General features: G+C 49.5%; 1 protein-coding gene across 1 annotated transcript in view; it reads right to left on the bottom strand.

Annotated features, from left to right (window-relative positions):
* Positions 1–14,317, bottom strand: part of MTHFD1L (methylenetetrahydrofolate dehydrogenase (NADP+ dependent) 1 like) — a gene marked incomplete at both ends in the record, with an annotated part of 206,675 nt that extends 192,358 nt beyond the window's left edge. The window contains 4 exons of the mRNA XM_080700390.1: positions 3,207–3,260; positions 3,348–3,398; positions 4,921–5,005; positions 14,112–14,317. Coding sequence (XP_080556516.1) covers positions 3,207–3,260; positions 3,348–3,398; positions 4,921–5,005; positions 14,112–14,317 — 396 coding nt within the window. The remainder of the gene's footprint in view (positions 1–3,206; positions 3,261–3,347; positions 3,399–4,920; positions 5,006–14,111) is intronic.
* Between the last annotated feature and the right edge of the window lie 5,181 nt (positions 14,318–19,498).

The raw sequence follows: 19,498 nt of genomic DNA, 5'->3' as shown, positions 1-19,498 counted from the left end.
CATACTGGACATTGATCTCAGGGGCAGTCTACCTCTGAGCTACACCCCCAGGCCTATTTTACTTTGAATTTTGATACAAGGCCTTGCCAAGCTGCTGAGAGCCTCACCAAGTCGCTGGGGCTGGCCCTGAACCTATGAGCCTCCCGTCTCAGCCTCCCAACTCCTGGGGCTGCAGGCAGCTCCACCATGCCCAGCCCGGTATCGTTTCTTTTCGCTCCTGGTGGAAGTCTTTGGTGGAGACAGCACAATTTAGTAACCTATTTCCTTTTTCATCATGTTTGTAAAAGCTCAAAAGTAAGTTTGGCTGCAGTTGGTAGTGACTCCATAGTTCTTCCCACTCTACTCTGTGCCAGAAAGCAACAAAATAAAGCCAAGCCAGACCTCAAGAGTCACGAAGGTTTAGACAGACCAACATGATTCTGTCAGCGATCATATTTTCATCCAATCGCTACCAGTCTCCAGGGAGTTTGGAAGTACAAACCTCACGCACTCCAGCCCGGGTCAGCTAGAGCCGTGCGTCTCGGACACCAGGTGTGCTCAGCCGAAGCGCCCCCTGGGCTCCCCGGACCTGAGAGCACACAGGAGGCCTTTCCAAAGGCTAACAGTAGATAAACTCTAGGCGCACAGCTCCTTTTCATAGACACACTAAAATATTTTACAAAGCGAACGTATCCTAGCTAATGAATGGCTAGGTAGGCCTCTAAATAAGCAATGCCTAGTTGGGTGCTCCTTAGGAAGCTGAATAGGAGGATCACAGGTTCAAGACCGGCGTTCAGCAACTTAACGAAACCCTGTGTTTTTTTTTTTGTTGTTGTTGTTTTTTAAAGGGCTAGGGGTACAGCTCGTAGGTAGAATGCCCCCAGTATCAATCCCTGGTACAAAAAAAAAAAAGAAAAAGAAAGAAAGAAAGAAAGAAAGAAAGAAAGAAAGAAAGAAAGAAAGAAAGAAAGAAAGAAAGAAAGAGAAAAGAAAGCAATCAAGCCTGGAGCACACTTGTAATCCCAGCATTCAGGAGGCTGAGACAGGAGGATCGTGGTTCGCGGCCAGCCTCAGCTAATTAGTGAGGCCCTTCGCTACTGAGTGAGACCCTGTTTCAAAATAAAGAATAAAAAAGCCAGGCATGGTTTTAATCCCAGCATTCAGGAGGCTGAGATTGGAGGATCGTGGTTCACAAACAGCCTTAGCTGCTAAGCAAGGCCCTTTGCAACTGAGACCCTGTTTCAAAATTAGAAAGAATTAAAAAAATAGGGCTGGCGGTGTCACTTGGAGGTAGAACCTCCTGGGTTCCATCCCCAGTACAAAACAAAACAAAACAAAAAGAGCAATGCTTTCTCCTCCCTTCTTTATTCCATGCGGAGGTAAGATCCTGAGTCACTTCACGTCGCCATTACTCACTCCAAAGTAAGAAGATTCTGGCCCATGTACATGGTCTCACTTGGAGGAGGTACTGAGTTACCACTTTTGTTTCATCGCCTTACAAAAATCACTAAGGCAGGGAAAGAAAATGGCAGAAGATATACCAAATCAGAAAATTCTGTTTCATTCACTTGGCATTCCTTTTTCCTTCTTGCAGTACTGGGGTTGGACCCAGGGTGTTGGGCATGCATTCATACTGAGCCATACCCACACCCCTTTTTTGAGACGGGGTCTCAGTAAGTTGCCCAGGCTGGCTTTGAACTTGTGAACCTGCTGCTTCATCCTCCTGAGCAGCTGGTGAGCAGGCCCACCATACCCAGATGGCTCAGCATTCTTCACCCAACCACTACGCCTTGAACACCTACTTTGCACCAGTTCTATGTAAAGGAAATATAGCCATGAATAAAGCTGCCCTCCTTGGCCCGATACTCCCACGGGAGAGACAACACCCGCCCTCACCAAATAGTAATGATATTATAATCTGCAGAAATGACCAATGATGTAAATAAAAACAAGCAAAGAAAGGGCCCTGCCATCCCAGCGGGGCTCAGAATCAAGCGAGGGATCCATGGTTACCTGTGTCTAGGACTTGGGAGGAGCAATAGAACCCCAAAAGATAACCTTAATAAGATACACGTTTTCAACCTAATGACACTCTACTAATTTATCAGAATTTCACCAAGAAAAACGGGGAACAAATGAGAGCTTATCAAAAATCAGTCAAGGGAGCTGGGTGTGGCAGCACATGTCTGTAATCTGAGTATGTGGGAGGCTGAGGCAGGAGCATTGTGGGTTCTTGGCAATATGGTGAGACTCCAGCAGACTGTTTCAATAACAAAAAATAAAAAATAAAAAGGTCTGCGAGTGTAGCTCAAAGGTAGAATGCCACTGGGTTTAATCCCTAGTACACACACACACATACACACACGCCCCGATTTGACTTTTACCTGATATTAAATGATCTAGGCCTCCGGCACAAAGACTACATTTCCCACCCTCCCCTGCAGTGTGGCTGCCCACTTTTAAACTACATGGAGTACAAGAAAGTAAGCTCTTTTATTATTTAAGATGCTGCTCCTTGAGGTTTCTAGCCTACAAACTCTAACCTAATCCTCGCTGCCACGGCCGGCCACAGGAAGGCTGGCCACCGGGCACGGCCCTCACCAGGATGGCGTGTGGGGTCCAGTCCTCGCCTCTGCTGAGGGGCTGCTGCTCCTTCTGGCTCGAGATGAGGCCGGGGAAGGATGCTGGCAGAAACAGCTAGCTTACATGGAATAGCAGCAAGGAGAAACTGCGGGTATTTTTTATCTGCCCCCAAAGGCAAGAATCTCAGAACACGGCCCTGGGAAAGAGCCTGATATCTTGTGTTGTCCCGTTATCATGTCTACGAGGCTACTGTGACCCCAGAGAGGCCAGAGGAGAGGCCACGGTCCAAGAACCTGTCAGGACAGAGCAAAACCACAGCCGGGTCTCCAGACACAGCCTGACCAGGTCGACAGACGATGTCTCGGCAGCTAAAGCCACGGCCCCAGGCCCAAGCCATCGCTTGGGGACAGAGGCCAGGAGCATCATGTGAGAAGGGAATGTGAAGGCACCCATCTTCCGTAGAAACACGTAGCGAGGGCCAGAGAGGTCAGAGCACTGACGTTAAAGGGAAATGTGAACTCTCCCCTGCTGAAAATTTAGCCACAAGGACAGGCCGGGACCATTTCTGCTTACAACTAAGAGATGCTAACGGGTCTTCGGGGACGTGAGGAGAGGAACACGAGTGAGGGCGGGACAGGCATTACCTCATCCTCGCTGCTGTCTGGAGGAAGGCAGACGTGCATGATGTTCAGACCGGCCTGAAAAGGAACACAAGGTTGTCTGTCACTGCCAGAAGGCACGCTGTCGGGAATCCTAATGAGGTTCTAAGAGTCAACAGTCCTCACCTCCTCCGCCAAGTTCTGGTTTATTTCCTGCATCAAGTTGTCTTCTCCCGCCTAGGAGAAGAAGAAGGAGAATGTAACGAGATGAGAATATCTTAAAAAGGCACAAAACATGATATGGAGACTTATTTGGGGGATTACAACTTATCTAATGACAAAGATGGTGTGGAAAATGCAGATAAACTTATTCCTCTGGGCGTGGTGGCGCACGCTTGTAATCCCCGTGCTTGGGAGGCTGAGGCAGGAGGATCGCACAGGTTCAAAGCCAGCCTCAGAGACTTAGTGAGGCTCTCAGCAATTTAGTGAGACCCTGTTTCCAAGTAAAATAGAAAATAGGTCTGGGAGTATAGCCCGGAGGTAGAAAGCTTCTGGGTTCCACTCCCAGTACCACAAAAAAAAAAAAAAGCAAAAGCTTATTGATTATGAAAAAAAGACTAATCGCTGGTATTTATGAGCATCCTAATTTCTTGGACTTTCAAATTATGTAAGTTTTTAGTGGCGCATGCTTGTAATCCCCGTGCTTGGGAGGCTGAGACAGGAGGCTCATGGTTCACAGCCAGCCTCAGCTACTTAGTGAGGCCCTTTGCAACTCAGTGAGTCCCTGTTTCAAAACAAAGAATAAGAAATTGGGCTGAGGGTATAGCTTGGAGGTAGAATGCCTCTGGGTTCCATCCCCAGTACCGCAAATAAAAAAAAAAAAAAAAGAAAGACATGAAGACATGGTCACCTGGGGACATCACAGACGGGAGTTTAAGTTTAAATAGTTTGCCCTTGGGCGGAAAGCTAGAGTAAGCAGGGTCCCGGGAGGCCCAAGCTGCCCAGCCAGTCTCCCTGCTGTAACCTTTTTTCTTTTTTAGAGAATTATGGATTGGACCCCAAACAATATAAGTAATATGACGCTGGCTCTGTGCCCTGGAAGGAGAGGGTACCGATGAAGAGGGAGGCTGCGTTGGGATGATCTAGATAGAGGACTGCCAAACACCACCGCAGCCATCCTGCTGGGCGGCGGCGGCCTCCAGGCTTGGCTCGCCTTGCCATTTCCTGCACCTGCCATCCCACAAGGATGCCAGGGGCCACGGCAAACGTGCCAACCACGGCTCGGCATTAATGGGCTGCAGCCGGAGTGGAGGTGGAATGCTAAGTCCTTTTGACACGGTCATGACTCTTGGCATGTCAAGCTTACAGCCGGCTTAAAAGACAGAGTAAAAAGATTCCCAAGCACCCACGTGCCGCGCCATCTGGCATCTGTCTTCTTTGGATACCAAGGGCAGCCTCGCCCCCTTGTCACCTTCAGATCCCACATGATGAGCACTCGTACGAGCACACTACGTCCTGTGTTATGAGATTTAATGGGCGCCTGCATCCTGACACCTGGGAGCGACCCATAGCCCAGAGAGGAGGATTCACCGGGGGCAGCACCGAACCCGCAACGGGGCAGAAGCAAAGGAGAGAATAGAGCCCACATGTCCAACGGGCCCGCGCGTCCGCACCGCGAAACGCAACTGGCCTTTGGCTTGTCATTTATTTTCTAAATTGAAAGGCGTCCTAAAACACAGGGACTGCAGTCTCGGCTTACCTGAATTATAGCAAGAACTGGCTGAAAGGTAGGATTTTTTTCTTGCAATAAACTCAGAACTTCTTTTGAATTCTGAATGACTTCTCTACATTGAAAAAGAAAAACAACATCGTCATTTCTTTATTCATGGGTGGAGAGGATGGATACGACACATTTTCTTACAAAGCTCATTACTGTAACTGAAAATAATCAGACAACAGGAGGGGGAACTTGGAGCGTGACAGACAGAGGCGGACACAAGTGACATCAAGAAATACTCATGCGGCCGGGCGTGGTGGCGCACGCCTGCAACCCCAGTACTCGGGAGGCGGAGACAGGAGGATCACCAGTTTTGAGAACAACCTCAGCTATGTAGCAAGACTCTCGGCAAACCAGCAAGACGCTGTTTCAAAACAACAAAAAGGGGCTGGGGGCTCAGGGGTAAGAATGCCCGTGATCAATCCCTAGTTCCCGGGGAAGGGGTAGGGGGATGGGGAGAAATACTAATGCAGTGTAAAATATAAATCTGATCTTTAAAAATATGCAGAGGGAGCCGGGCGTGGTGGCGCACGCTTGTAATCCCCGCGTTTGGGAGGCTGAGACAGGAGGATCGCACAGGTTCGAAGCCAGCCTCAGCGAATGATTGAGGCTCTCAGCAACTTAGTGAGACCCTGTTTCCAAATAAAATAAAATAGATCTGGGAGTATAGCCCAGAGGTAGAAAGCCTCTGGGTTCCACCCCAGTACGACTAAAAAATAAATTAATTAAATAATTAAATAAAAAATATATAAATCTGATCGATAAAAATATGCAGAGGGGAACAAGCTAGAAGTTAAAAGTAATTTTCTAGAGGTGAATCTTCCCTTGCATTTTCCAAGTTTCCTATAAGAAGACGTTTTGGGTCCTATTTTAAATATCTTCATTTCTGCCAGGTGTGGGGGCACACATCCGTAATCCCAACTACTTGGGAAGCTGAGGCCAGCCTGGGCAACGTGTCTCAAAATTAAAAATTAAAAAAAGGTTGGGGGCAGAGCTCAGCGGTAGGTAGAGCACTCGCCTATGTGTGTGAGGTCTTGGGTTCAATCGCCAATCCCAAACAAACAAAAACCATGCCTCCAGCATACTTCCCTTCTCCCCCAAAGAAGTGAATTTGGGGTCATGGGGAAAAAGAAGACGCGGGTGAGGAGAGGGGCCGGAAGGTCAAGGGGCGGGAGGAGGGGCTTTGCTGTGGGACCAGAGTGGTGTGTCAGGCTAAATTCCAGGTCCCAGCGTTAAGCGAGGACTGTGAAGGAAGGAGTGTTAGAAGCAGAAATGAGACGCAGAGGAATCGGCAGCTCCAAAGGCCTTCTCAGAAGGAGAAATGTCCCCTGCTCAGGGTAGTGTGGTCTGCCGTGTCCGCCTCCCACTCCCTGCGGGGGCCTCCTTCCCCTGCACAGCCCTGAAGGTGAGCGGTCTGGCCCAGTGACACCTGGATTAATCTGGAGCCTTCCAGAGGGCTGACTCCATCATAATCCCCCCCTGCGGGACATTCTCACCAGCACATCAAAGATGGCGGTCAGGAGCCATTTCCCCCCCTTCTCAATGGCCCCAAAGCGCTGCCTCCCAAGCAAAGTTAAGACCATCTTTTTGGAACCCAGGGCCTCACACCTGCTAGGCTGTGGGAAACTGTTCTAAGTCTAAAGAATATTGGCTTAAGGACAATAGCTTCTTGCTTTGGCAGAAGACAGCCTTTCTGGAGGGAGCCGAGGACAGAGTTCCGGAGGACCTTTCCTCTCTAAGCGTGTCCTATTTACTACGCCTTTTCCTTGCTTTCCTTAAGGGTGGGAGGCCGCCCCAGAGGGAGCTGGACAGGCAACCCTTGCAAAACTGCCCCGTGCCAATGTATCTCCTGAAGTATTCTAACCCACACTCTACTCCTTGGCCAGAGACAAGGCATGCTTTGCTGCCCAGCCTCAATTCTTTAAACCTGTAATAAAAGAGCTGAGATTTGCTGGGAGAGTGTGGCTCTCTTTGCCTTCTCCCCTCTCCCCTCTTCGAGACCAGGAATAAAGTCTCGAGAGCATCTTTTCATCGTATCATCCCGTACCCTTCTGGTCCAGAGCCCGAGCTGCACCCCCAGGCACTCTCCCCCTAGTCGGTGCACACAGGGAACCAGGACAGGCCTAAGGGCTTCAAAACTCACAACCAGAATCAGCCTTTCCCCAGTCTCCTAGGTTAGAAACAAGGAGATTCAGTAAGCAGCCAACTATATATAACCTGTGAGCAGTTTGTTTTGGCTTTGACACTTGGGATAAAGCAACTTAATTTCTAACGGAGCAACTGCATTATTGCGTTGTATACTGGAGACCATACGGGCAAGTTTACAAATCACTGCTAGGTAGGCACTAAAATCCATCTGTCCAGTGATGGGGGGCTGAGGTCCACAGGTGTGCTCTCTCCCAGTCTGACAGGGCTACTAATTGGGGCCAAGTTGGTTCCTTATTTTGGCTGGTGTAGGAAAGCACTGATGTGCAGATCCCAAGTGATTCTTGGCATAAGGATCATCGGGGGAGCTTGGTAAAAACAAAGGCTTCTATGTCTCCCGGCAGAAAGTCTGATTCAGGATGCTGGGGTGAGGTCCAGAATGTGCCTTTGACTGGCTGGCCAGGTATTTCTGGAACATGGCAGATGAAACAGCCAGGCGTGGCCCTCTGCCCTTCCACTAACTGGTGTGAGCAATTTGCTTGGTCTCTGCAGACCCGCTCCTCACTAGTAGAACTCTAGTGGTTTGTTACCTTTTCCTTATACTTGAACATTTTTCTTTCTGTGCCTCAAACTACCCTTAAAGGCTGAAAACACTCATACCCATAGCAATAATTTCCCCAGAAACCTCTAGAGTCTTGTCCACACTCAATACAATGAAAGGAACACTTCAAATTGCTAAGTCAGCCATAGGTGAAAGGCAAACTTTTAAAATAGGTGGCAGTAAGCAGGACACACTGGTGCACACCTGTAATCCCCAGTACTTGGGAGGCCAAACAGGAGGGTCACAGGTTTCAAGCCAGCCTCAGCAAAACAGTGAAACCTTCAGCAATTTAGTGAGACTGTTTAAAAAAAAAAAAAAAAACAAAGGGCTAGAGGGATAGCTAAGAGGTAGAATGGCCTTGCGTTCATCCTAGTAATCCCCACTTCTCCCTAAAAAAAGTAGTTGTAGGAAATAGAAAATATGGGTACAGCCAGATGTGGTGTCACAGGCCTGTAACCCCAGTACTTGGGAGGCTGAGACAGGAGGATCTCAGGTTTGAGGCCAGCACACAGTATCCTAGTGAGCTCTTGTTTCAAAATAAAATATAAAATAGGACTGGGGTGTAGTTCAGAGCTACAGCACCCTTGGATTTAACCCCAATACAAAAAAAAAAAAAAAAAAAAGGAAGGAAGAGAGGGAGAGAGGAAGGAAATACTGGTAGGTTGGGCGGGTAAAGAGAGCTCAAAGCTCAACATTGTAACCAACAAAGCTAATAAAAGGAAATTGGCTCCTGTTCCTACAAGTCACTTATACAATGTTTCATTCTTTGGGGTTTTCATTGTTCCTACAGTGATGAGCTCAGCAAGCAAAAGTCACCAGGCTCAAGAGATTTAAAAAGTAGCATACATGTTTCTAATCAGAGTTTCACGCTCTGGCTCAATAAGTCAAAAAAGTAGCATTAATGTTTCTAATAAAACTCTGGGAGAGAAAACGCAGCCTTGTTAACATCCTTCTGACTGAGGATCCTGGGGAAATATGAGCCTAGCTGGGCTGTCACTGTAGCTAAAACTCAGAATTCTGTTACTAAGGATAATTTAGTAATCTTACGAGCCACCATCAACAGCCATGTTGCTCCTGCACGGGATCCACCTACTATCACCAACCCCGCCAGCAGCTTAGCCCCCGGCTGGCTGCGTCATGACTGAGCTCGCAGGGCACAGCTGCCTCTATCTCCCGCTGGCCAGCTGGGGCCATTCCCAAGAATTCGGGAGGAAGCAGCTGGGCATGTTACTGGAAACTAACAATGTTAGTATATCTCTTAATGCTGAGTTTATTTACTAGTAATATTCTACATTCCAACTCCTTAACACTTTCTAAGCAAATTAGTGCAGATAAATACAGAGTCTTCCAAAGCACGCAGCCTCCACAGAGATAACCACGGGTGCTCTGAGCATCCATCAGGGTGAAAGCAGTGGACAGCAGATCAAGAACCAAGTGCAACTTGTAGCTATAACAGTAACAGTAATAATGACAGAGTTGCTGCGGCTGATACTTTCTGTGAAGAGCCTTCTGTGCTCCCCTTGTCTGTTTGGTAGTGCTGGGATGGAACCCAGGGGCAGGCTACCTCTGAGCTACACCCCCCAGCCCTATTTTAGTGCATCTCAGTAAGTTGTAGAGAGCCTAAGTTCCCGAGGCTGCTCACAAACCTGCAATCTTGTTTTTGCCTCTCAAATACTGGGATTACAAGGATGTGCTCTTCTTCTTCTTCTTTTTTTTTTTTTTTTTTTAATAAAAATTGAGTGTTGACTACACTGCCACCCAGCTGGAAAGCACATTTCCCAGACTCTCTCATGGGCAGAGGGATCATGTGCCCTCCTTCTGGACCACAGGAGGAGGCGAGGTGCATGTGGACAAGGGAACCAAACATTAGCAACCCGGCTTCTCTGGACTTCAATTCTGCCAACTGCTGGCTGCTGGGTGGAGACCACAGCCACCGTCTTTTACCAGAGGTGGAGCAGAAGTCGCCACCACAGGAGCTGGGCGTGGTGGCGCACGCTTGTAATCCCAGCATTCGGGAGGCTGAGACCTGGAGGATCGCGGATCGCGGACAGCCTCAGCTACTTAGCGAGGCCCTCTGCAAGTCAGTGAGGCCCGGTTTCAAAATAAAGAATAAAAAATAGGGTAGGGGGTGTAGCTCGGAGGTCAAATGCCCCTGGGTTCCATCCCCAGACCTGCAAAAAAAAAAAAAAGTCGCCACCACAGGAAGTACCCTGCCTTCCCTGGACTCTCCTCCGGACAGTAAAGCCCACGGTACTTTGGGGGTTGGTATGGCTCGAATGCATTCCCCGAAGTGCAGGTGCAAATGCAGCAGTGCAGAGAGGTGGGGCCTTTACGAGGTGCCTGGGTCCCGAGTGGACTGGGGCTGCTGTTGTGGGACTGGGTTCCTGATGAAAGGCTGCCTGGGCACCCACCTCTGCTGCCCTCCTGCCCTCAGCCACGTTGTGACAGTAAGGAGGCCCCTGCCAGATGTCCGTACCTTCATACTGGATCTCCAAGTCTCCAGAACTATGAGAAAGACATTTCTATTGCTTATCATCTATCCAGCCTGTGTTCTACAGCAACACAAAACAGACTGAGATAGGCATCTACTACAGCCGCCGGGCCCATTTCCTGCGTTGAGCACGAGCCTGATGATGGCTCAGTTAATGCACGTCATCGAATCTACGCCAATGAAAGACACGCCACTGCTTTATGAACCACTAAGGGGAAAGAATACCACCACTTAAACTACGGCACCGTCTCTTAACGTGCTAGGTAAGTGTTCTACCACCGCACAGCATCTCCAGGTATAGCTGCAATATATGTCTCTATTAGACCTAGAAGTTGGGGGGAGTCATAAATTGCTCATTTATATACATAAAGAAGAAAACATAATACACTCATTGAGGTATTCTAAAACTTCACGTTGAGAATCTGACTCTTTTCAATCACCTTTTGACTCAAAATGTCATTGTATTTTTGTTGTTTGCTCATACATTTTTTCATATCATCACTTTTTGTGTCATAAGAGCATTGGTGATGTGGCCTTTCTTAAAAGATCATATCCATTTTTGTACATAGTACATTATTTACCTTCCTGTTCCTGTTCCTCTGCCTAAATACTTGAGGTAAGTAAATTGTCATGAAAAAAGGTTTCCTTGGCTCACTGTCTTGGAGGCTCCAGTCCAAGATCAGGCAGCTGCTTTGGACCTCGGGCAAGGGCTTCTTATTCTCATGAGCATGTGCAGCAGGGCAAATTTGCTTATTATCACAAGTCAGAGAGCGAAGATAGAGGACACACTGGATCCCACAATCCCTCTCAAGGACACACCCCCAGTAACCTAAAGATCTCTCATGAGGTCCCACCTCTCAAAGGTTCCACTACCTCCCGGTAGTGCCACCCCATGGGCCACGCCATTAGCACACGGACCTTCCAGGGACGTTCAACATCCGAACTGCCGTTTGGAGGCACTGGGGGGGGGGGGGAGTTCATTAAGTGACTGACACCCACTCTGCAAGTTTTGATGCCAGCGCCTTCTCAATTCTACCAGATGTCAACAAAGATTGACAGACAACAACCAGAAACCCTATTGCTTCCTAAAAAGACCTCAACATGACTGTCAACTAAAACATGGAGGGCTGATAGTCACCTCGCCGTACCACCAGGAAGAACAGGTCACCATACTTCTCAGGAGCTTTCTCAGCTTTTCTGATTCACGTCCATGAATCAAGAACTAACACCCGAGGCTCTTGAACGTCTTTACAGGTGACATCTAGTCAGACTCTCTTCCTCCTTTCCTCTAAGTCCTGGGGCAATATCTTTCAGAGCTAATACTTTTGGTCAGCCATGCATATAACTCAGCTGAGAGGTACAGCCACATGGATGGCCATGATCAAGTCCCTACAGGTACAGCCCATAGCAAACATGATGTGACTGCCCCCCGGCCAACAGCGACTATGAGACACTATCAACTGAAAGGACAAGCACCAGGTTTAGAGCCATTAAAGATGTGTGTCCTGGGGCTACCAGGGTCACCTCAGGAAGTGGGGGACCCCTGTGGTTTGGATTTGGACGTCTCCAAAGGCTCATGTGTTGAAGGCTTAGTTCAGAGGTGGGGCTGCGGGGGAGTAGATCATGAAGGTTCTGACCTCATCAGAAAACTACATGACAGTCCACTTTGCAATGTGAATGGACCACTGGGAGGTGGTGGGAACTGTTGGAGGTAGGTCCCACCGGAGGGAGTAGATCCTTGGGGACTATGTCTAGTCCCTGGGCAGCTGCCTCCTCCTCCTCCTCCTTCTCCTCCTTTCTCTCACTACCATTAGTGGAGCAGTTCTCCTCCACGACTCTCCTCAGCCATGATGTGTCTACTTTGGAGCCAGATGACCATGGATTAAAATGGAGCTTTCCTCCTTTAAGTTAATTTCCTGAGGTTTTTTTTTTTTTTTTTTTTTTTTTGTCACAGCCAGGAAAAGCTAACATAGTGATACATGTTAGCTTTTTTTCTTCCATGTTACAAGTGAAAGTACTGAGATAGAACTGTTTGCCCAAGCTCTAACAACCAATGAGTGGCAAAGTCATATTGTAAAGAGAGGGAACCTGGCTCTTTTTTGGTACTGGGGATTCAACCTAGAAGCATTATACCACTGAGCTATACTCCTTGCCCTTTTTACTTATCATTTTGAAATAGAGTCTCGCTATGTTTCCGGGGCTGTCCTTGAACCTGTGCCCCTCTTCCTCTCTCAGTTTCGCAAGTGCTGGAACTACCATTTCTGGCAGGAACCTGACCTTTAGAGTTCTGTCAAGCAGTGATTCATTAACAACCCTCCCTCCTGGTTTAGAACAGAAGCCAGCAAACTATCATTTACCAGAGATTACATTTGTAAATGGTTAGACAAATAAAAGCACTATTTCATGGTATAAGAAAATAAGACATTCAAATTTTAGTGTCAGTAAATAAAATGTTTTATCCTCCCCAAAAGTGTGGCAATTTGTTGTTATAAAAGTACCTCTATCATTTTTGTGCGTGTCTTGGTCCACTAAACCTAAAACATTTACTATCTGGCCCATTCCACAAAAATGTTTGTCGGCCCTTGTGTAGAGTACTGTAAAAAAGATGGACAATATTCACTGTGGGGTTAGTGTGTGTCCAGCCAGGCATTTTGCATGTGTTCTCTGGTTTAACCGTTCCACGGCCCCTCGAGGAAGTAGCGGTGCTCTCCCCATTTTCCTGAAGGAGCTAAGTTTTGGGCAACCAGTGCATTTGGGTCCACAGATCCCTCCTGACCTCTCCGCTCATCTCTATGCAGGCATGGCTTTACTCAACATAACAGGCTAAAGCATCTCCAGATGATCCCAATTTGATCCACTGACTCATCAACCCTGTCCACCGGCTCCATAAAGCTGTGGGCAGAGCAATTTAGAAGAGAGAGGGCCCCGGTGAGATAAAAATGAAATAAATAAAGGGACAAATAAAAAAGAAAGGCAATGATGACTGCTATCTAGAAAATGAAACAGGATGCTGGGGCGTGGAGTCTGCCTCCCACGCTGCCTTCAGACACCAGGGTACTGCCACGAGGCGCGGCTGTGTCCGAAGTTAAAATCTGATGACCCAAAGTCGGTCCAACATTCAGGAAGAGGGTAATATAATCCACAAAAATGCCCACTTTGGACTTACCAGCTACATCTTATAGGGAATCGCATCGGGAGAGAGAAGGGGAAGGGGGGAGACAGAGACGAACTGTGTGGAGTGGCCAGCGGTGGTGGGTGGTGTCATGAGCGGCTTACCATGAGGGCTAGACGGGGGGGGGGGGGGGGGGGGTGGGGGGGGGGAGGGGGACCCGGGACCCGGGAGGGGCTGGAGGGGCAGGGCGTGCAAAGCAAGAGCATCCCAGGACTCCCTTTTAATCCTAGTTAGGAGCCGGGAAAGGGCTTTCCCGCCACCTCCAGGTGGCTCCCAGGCGCGCGGCTCCGCTCTTGGGGCCCCGGCTGATTCCTCTTCTCCACCAAGGGTTAGACCAGGCCTCTTCCTCCTCGGCCTCCCATCGGGGACGAGGCTGAGACCCGGCCCGTGTGTAGGGGACAGCCAGTCCTGGCCCGGGGCTGCCCAGTCCCCTGGGGGTCAGGAGGCACTCTTGCACACACAGCGGCGCTGGGGACCCCGCGCCCCCGCGCCCTCTCGGACTCTCTGCGGACTCGGAGGAGGGGACGGCTCCACCTTCGCTTTTCCGGGCGCAGAAAGTGGAGAGCCTCGGCCCGGGGCGCAGGGGCGGCGATGTCCGGCCCCAGCCCGCCGCGCCGCCCCTTCCCGGCCGGCCGCGCCCTGCGCGGTTGCATCAGAGCCGGCGCACGTGGAGCGGGGCGTGCGGCCGGGATGCCCGGGATGCCGCGGCCCCGCCCGGCCCAGCAAGTTGGCGCCGGGCGCTCGCCGCCGCGCCCCGCACTCACCTGACCATGGAGTCCCGCGGCGGGGGCGCCGGGCGGCCCGGGCCGCCGCTCCAGGCCTGCCCATCCTGCAGCCGCCGCCGCCCGCGCGGGCCCTCCCAGCCCGCGCCCTCCCAGCCCGCGCCCCAGGGCGCCCGGAGGCGGCGCGGCGAGCCCGGGGGCGGCGGGCGGCAGAGCTGGCGCAGGGCGAGCGGCAGGCGCGCGCTCATGGCGCCGGGAGCACGGGGAGCCGGGAGCACGGGGAGCCGGGAGCACGGGAGCGCGGGCCGGTCCTCCGCGACTCTGAGATGCGATGCGAGCTCAGGTTCCCAGCCGCGGTCGGCGCTTCCTCCTCCGCGCAGCCCGGCCCCTAGGGGGCGCTGCACCTTGAGGCCGTGACGTCGGGAGGGCGGGCGCGGGCGCGGAGGCTCCGGTCCGGCCGGGGAGGCTGCGGGGACTCGCGCAGACCTCTCTGAAGCCCGATCGCTCTTCCAGGGGGAGGAGGGCGGGGCGTCGGGTGGGGCTCAGACCCGCGCGGAGGCTGGATCACCTTCCCGCCCGCCCCAGGCCGGGGTCCGGCTGGTCTGCGGGTGGCCGGCTGCTCCCTGTCTGCAATGGCTGCGGGCCAGCTGAGGCTGGAGGGCTCGGGCTAGAGGCCGGAGGGTGTGCCCCAGGGAGTTGCTGGCTGGCTTTGTGACCTCGGGCAGGTACTGAACCTCTGCTCGTAAAAACCGTAATTTCCTTTTTATAATTTCCAAGTAGAGTGGAAATGAGATTGCAACTTTGTAATTCCCTGGTAGAGTGGGAGTAACACTAATCCAAGAATAGATACCGGTTTTCCCTTAGGTAAATGCGGGCAAGCCGCCCCTTTTAATCCAACGCGTGTACTGAGCGGAGCTGCAATCGGTCCTGGGGAACCCAGGTGGGGTGGGGGTGGGGCAAGTAGTTGATTGGCAGAGCCGCGGGTTTGCCTGACTCCAGTGACTGTGTCCTTAGTCTCCTCCATCGTCTGCATTTTTTTCATTGTAAAATGAACGCCACATCAGACACACAGTGATTTGATAGGGTTGGGGAATATGGTTTAAATGGATATTACCATTTACAAACAAGAAACCGAATGGACAGAAGTTACATTTTGTAAAGGCAAGGTAATATTTTAAAAAGTGTACAATCACCCATTCCTCCACTATCGTTATGGTCTTGAATAAGTCTTATAATCCCTTGTGTATTTATTTGTCCCGTACTTGAAATGGGCACACTCACTGAGCAGACAGCTATTGAACACTACTAAACAACCACTGGTGTCAAGGTTGAGATCACCCAGTCCCTGCCCTCTGGAAGTTCAAGTGTTCAGGTGCTGCGGTAGCTAGTTTAAAAGGGGCTGTGGGGGCGGCGGTGCACCCCTCAATCCCAGTACTTGGAAGGCTGAGACAGAAGGATTGCAAGTTTGAGACCAGCCATAGGAACTTAGCCACACCCTATTTATGGAAAGAAATAATAAGTTTGGAAATAATAAAAATTAATGGTAATAATGGTAGTGCTGGAGATGCAGCTCAGTGGTAGGGTGCCCCTGGGTTCAATCACCTGAGTGTGAAAGTTGGAGAACAGCCTGGGCGACACTGTGAACCTCTTTCAAAAAATAAATAAAAGTAGATATGAGCCAGGCGTGGTGGCACATGCTTGTAATCCCAGTGCTTGGGAGGCTGAGACAGGAGGATCACAGGTTCGCGGCTAGCCTCAGCTACTTAAAGAAGCTCTCTGCAACTTAGTGTGGCCCTGTTTAAAAAAAAAAAATAGGGCTGGTGGTATAGCTGGGACGGAGGTATAATGCCCCTGGGTTTATCCCTGGTACTGCAAAAAAAAAAAAAAAAAAGTATATATATATGGAGAGAGTTGTATGTGTTCACACACTATTTCTGATTATACAAATAAAACGTTCACTTTGAACAAAATCTAGACTGTATCGAGAAGCATAAAGTAAAAAAAAAACAAATACCCACACTATTGCCAAGATGTGTTATTTGGTTTCTCAATGTTTTTGCTTTAAATTGTTTTACAGAATTCAGCAGTAATAGGAAGAAAGGGCTCTAGTATGTTGTATCCTTAGCAAATAGCGGCAATTTCAGTGTACTTTGAAGTAACACTTGGGCATAGGTCAAAGAAAGTTTGTTTTTGGTATACGTTAAACTGTGTGTGTGTGTGTGTGTGTGTGTGTGTGTGTGTGTGTGTGTGTGTGTAAATCATAGTTTATGCAGGGAGAGAGAGTGGGAGTGAATGAGGCTGGCGGGTCGCACGGAGCCGGGTCCTGGCAGGCCCCCTCGGTCACGGCCACAGCTTCGCCAAGCCCGAGGCCGGGAGGGAGAGCAGTGGGCATGCGCAAAAGCGCATCGCGGTGGATCCTACTGGCCACAGAGTGGGCAATGGGAAACGAAGCCAGAAGACAACCTGGAGACTGTTGGGGTAATTGGGAGAGAAATGATGAGAACCCAAGCACATCACAGGCCAGCACGGTGGTTAAAAGTGAATGGATTCAATAAATAATTCAGAGGAACTCCTGGCTGCATTGGGTATGTGACTGGTTTAAATGGTAGGTAGAAGGAAGTTATCGAGGATGAAGCCACAGGTCCATGAAGTTTGGGGGCGGGGTGCCATGCACAGGGGGAGTACCTTGTCCACCCAGTTGACCATTAGAGGTCGCTCTACCACGAAACAGACGAACGCAGACAAACGCACACTGCTTTCAAGTACACACGGGACACTTGCCAAGATAGATTCTATTCTAGGCCATAAAATAAGCTGAACAAAGTTAGAAGAATTTAACTCAGTTTACTCTCAGACCACATTGGAGTTAAGTTAAATTTAATAAAGAGATCTAGACTGGGATTTGGTGGTGCACGCCTGTAACCCCAGTACTTGGGAGGCTGAGACAGGAGGATCACAGGTTTGAGGTCAGCTTCAGCAACTTAGTGAGGTCTCTTAGCAACTTAGACCGTTTTTATTAAAAAAAAAAAACCCAACAACAAAAGATAAAAAGATCTGGGGGTGCAGCTCAGAGATAGAAGGCCTCTGGGATCAACCTCTAGTACAAAAAAAAAATGAAGAAAAAGAAAGCTATCTAGAACTCCCCCTGTATAGAAATTAAATAATATATTTTGAAGTAATTCATGGTCTAGTGAGAAAAATCTCAAAGAAAATTAGAAACAATAATGAAAATGAAAATAATGTATCAGGATGTGGCAGATACAGCCAAAGAAGTATTATGAGGGGCATTTATAGCACTAAATAGAAGAAAAATACTGTGCGATTCCACTCGTTTGAGGTACACAGAGTAGTTATACTTTACCTAAAGACAGAAAAATGAGCTTTCCAGGGGCTGGGGAGTAGAGTTAGGATATGTATTTAATGGGGACAGAGCTTGACTTGGCAAGATGAATAGAGTGCTGGAGATGGTGGTGGCTAAAGAGGAAATGAATGTTAATGTCACTGAACTACACACACTTAAAGATGCTACAATGGTAAGTTGTGTGCTGTGTATTTGGCCATAAATTTTAAAAATTAATGAGTAGGAGCCAGGAGTGGTGGTGCACACTTGTAATTCCAGCATTCGGGAGGCTGAGACCGAAGGATTGTGGTTCATAGCCTCAGCTACTTAGGCCTTCTGTAACTGAGTAGGACCCTGTTTCAAGATAAAGGATAAAAAATAGGAGCCAGGCGTGGTGCCGGATGCTTGTAATCCCAGCATTCGGGAGGCTGAGACCAGAGGATCGTGGTTCTCGGACAGCCTCAGCTGCTTAGTGAGGCCCTTCGCAGCTTAGTGAGACCCTGTTTCAAAATAAAGAATAAAAAATAGGGCAGGGGATGTAGCTTGGAGGTCAAATGCCCCTGGGTTCCATCCCCAGACCTGCAAAATAATAAAAGCAATAATGAGGAAAAAAGAGAACAGAAGAAAAAGATGTCTTGAACTGATGACCTAAGTTTGCCAGAGGCTGTGTCTCTATTTTGCAGCGTGGAAGTTCGTTGTTTGTTATAGTGGGCCAGTGAGTGGAGGTGAGGATCCCTGGTGGCGAGCCAGCCAGGCACTGAGAGGCCGGGATGTGGGGCTGCTCTTCCATCCAAACACTGAGGCTACTCAGATCACAGGAGTATACGGGAGCGGTGCACTTATGGGAGGAAAGGAGAGGACTGCAGGTCCCGAGCCGACACCTTCACGAAATGAGGGCCGGAAGCAGGAGGGTCCGTGGATGATAGCAGTCAGCACACACCTCTGCAGTCCAAGTGACCCAGACTTCCTTGCAGTGGTTCATTCATTTATGAGGACAGGCTTGGTAGTTGCCCCTCTAAGACTGGGGATTCCTAAACTCGGGACTTCTCAGCTATGGAAGAAACCCAGTGGGCAGGCAGTGCCCACCTGGGCTGCAGAGAGTCTGGAGGAGCAGACGCTCTGAAATGTGACGCCTCTGCCGGTCTGTAACATTCCTTATCTCTGATCTAGGAGTCTCATATTCGTGAAACCAAGGCGGGCTAACTTGCTAGCTTGAAAGCTGGGTAAAAACCCTTTGCCAGCCATTCCTGAGTTGTTGAGGATTAGGCAGGGTTTCTCCGGAATGGCAGGGAACATCATTGCAGGCGGGGGCTGACTGTGGAGGGCACGGTGGAGGATTTTATTCTGCTTGTGTTTAGATATATTATTTTGGTTCTGATGAGAAGAGGGAGGAAGAAATAATGGAGGGGGCGACAACAGTTGAGACGCTGTTGTCCAAGAAAAAGACTGTACAGCAGGAGCGGGGGGTGTGGTTTAGTGGTAGAACGTGCTTTAGCATGTGCAAAGCCCTGGGTTCAACCCCCAGTATCAAATGTAACAAAACAACCCCAAACTGCTCACTAGAGAAGGAGCCTCAGAGGAATGCACTAGGTCAGGGCGAATGGCATCTGTCTTGGACAACTCAGGTGGAGATATTCTGGAAGGAAGATGGTCCTGGCGCTCCGGAAGGGAGTCTGAGCTAGAGGTGGTATTCTGGGAAACAATATAATGGGCAATTTAAGTCATAAGTGAGTTCATTAGCAGTAAAGAAGAAAGGTGTGGAGAATATTTGGTCTCACGCACCTGATACCTATGAAGGCTTATAGAGGTCAGGCAGACAGAATTAATGAGTGGGGTGGCCCGGGTGTAAAATCCTCCAAAGGAAAAATATGTTCTGCAGATGTTTGAGGATATGCACTTAGTTTACCTTACGAGGAGAATGTCTAGCCGGGAAGGTGGCGCACGCTTGTAATTCCCGCCCTTGGGAGGCAGAGACAGGAGGACCGCGCAGGTTCGAAGTCAGCCTCGCTGGCTTAAAAGACCCTGTTTCCAAATTTTAAAAATATATAAAATAGGTCTGGGAGTGTAACCGGGAGGTAGAAAGGTTTCC

This window comes from Muscardinus avellanarius, assembly GCF_963383645.1.
Source record: "Muscardinus avellanarius genome assembly, chromosome: 8".
In the NCBI taxonomy this organism is placed as follows: Eukaryota; Metazoa; Chordata; class Mammalia; order Rodentia; family Gliridae; genus Muscardinus; species Muscardinus avellanarius.
The sequence above is the reverse complement of the archived record's forward strand: the minus strand, read 5'-3'. Positions and strand labels throughout refer to the sequence as shown.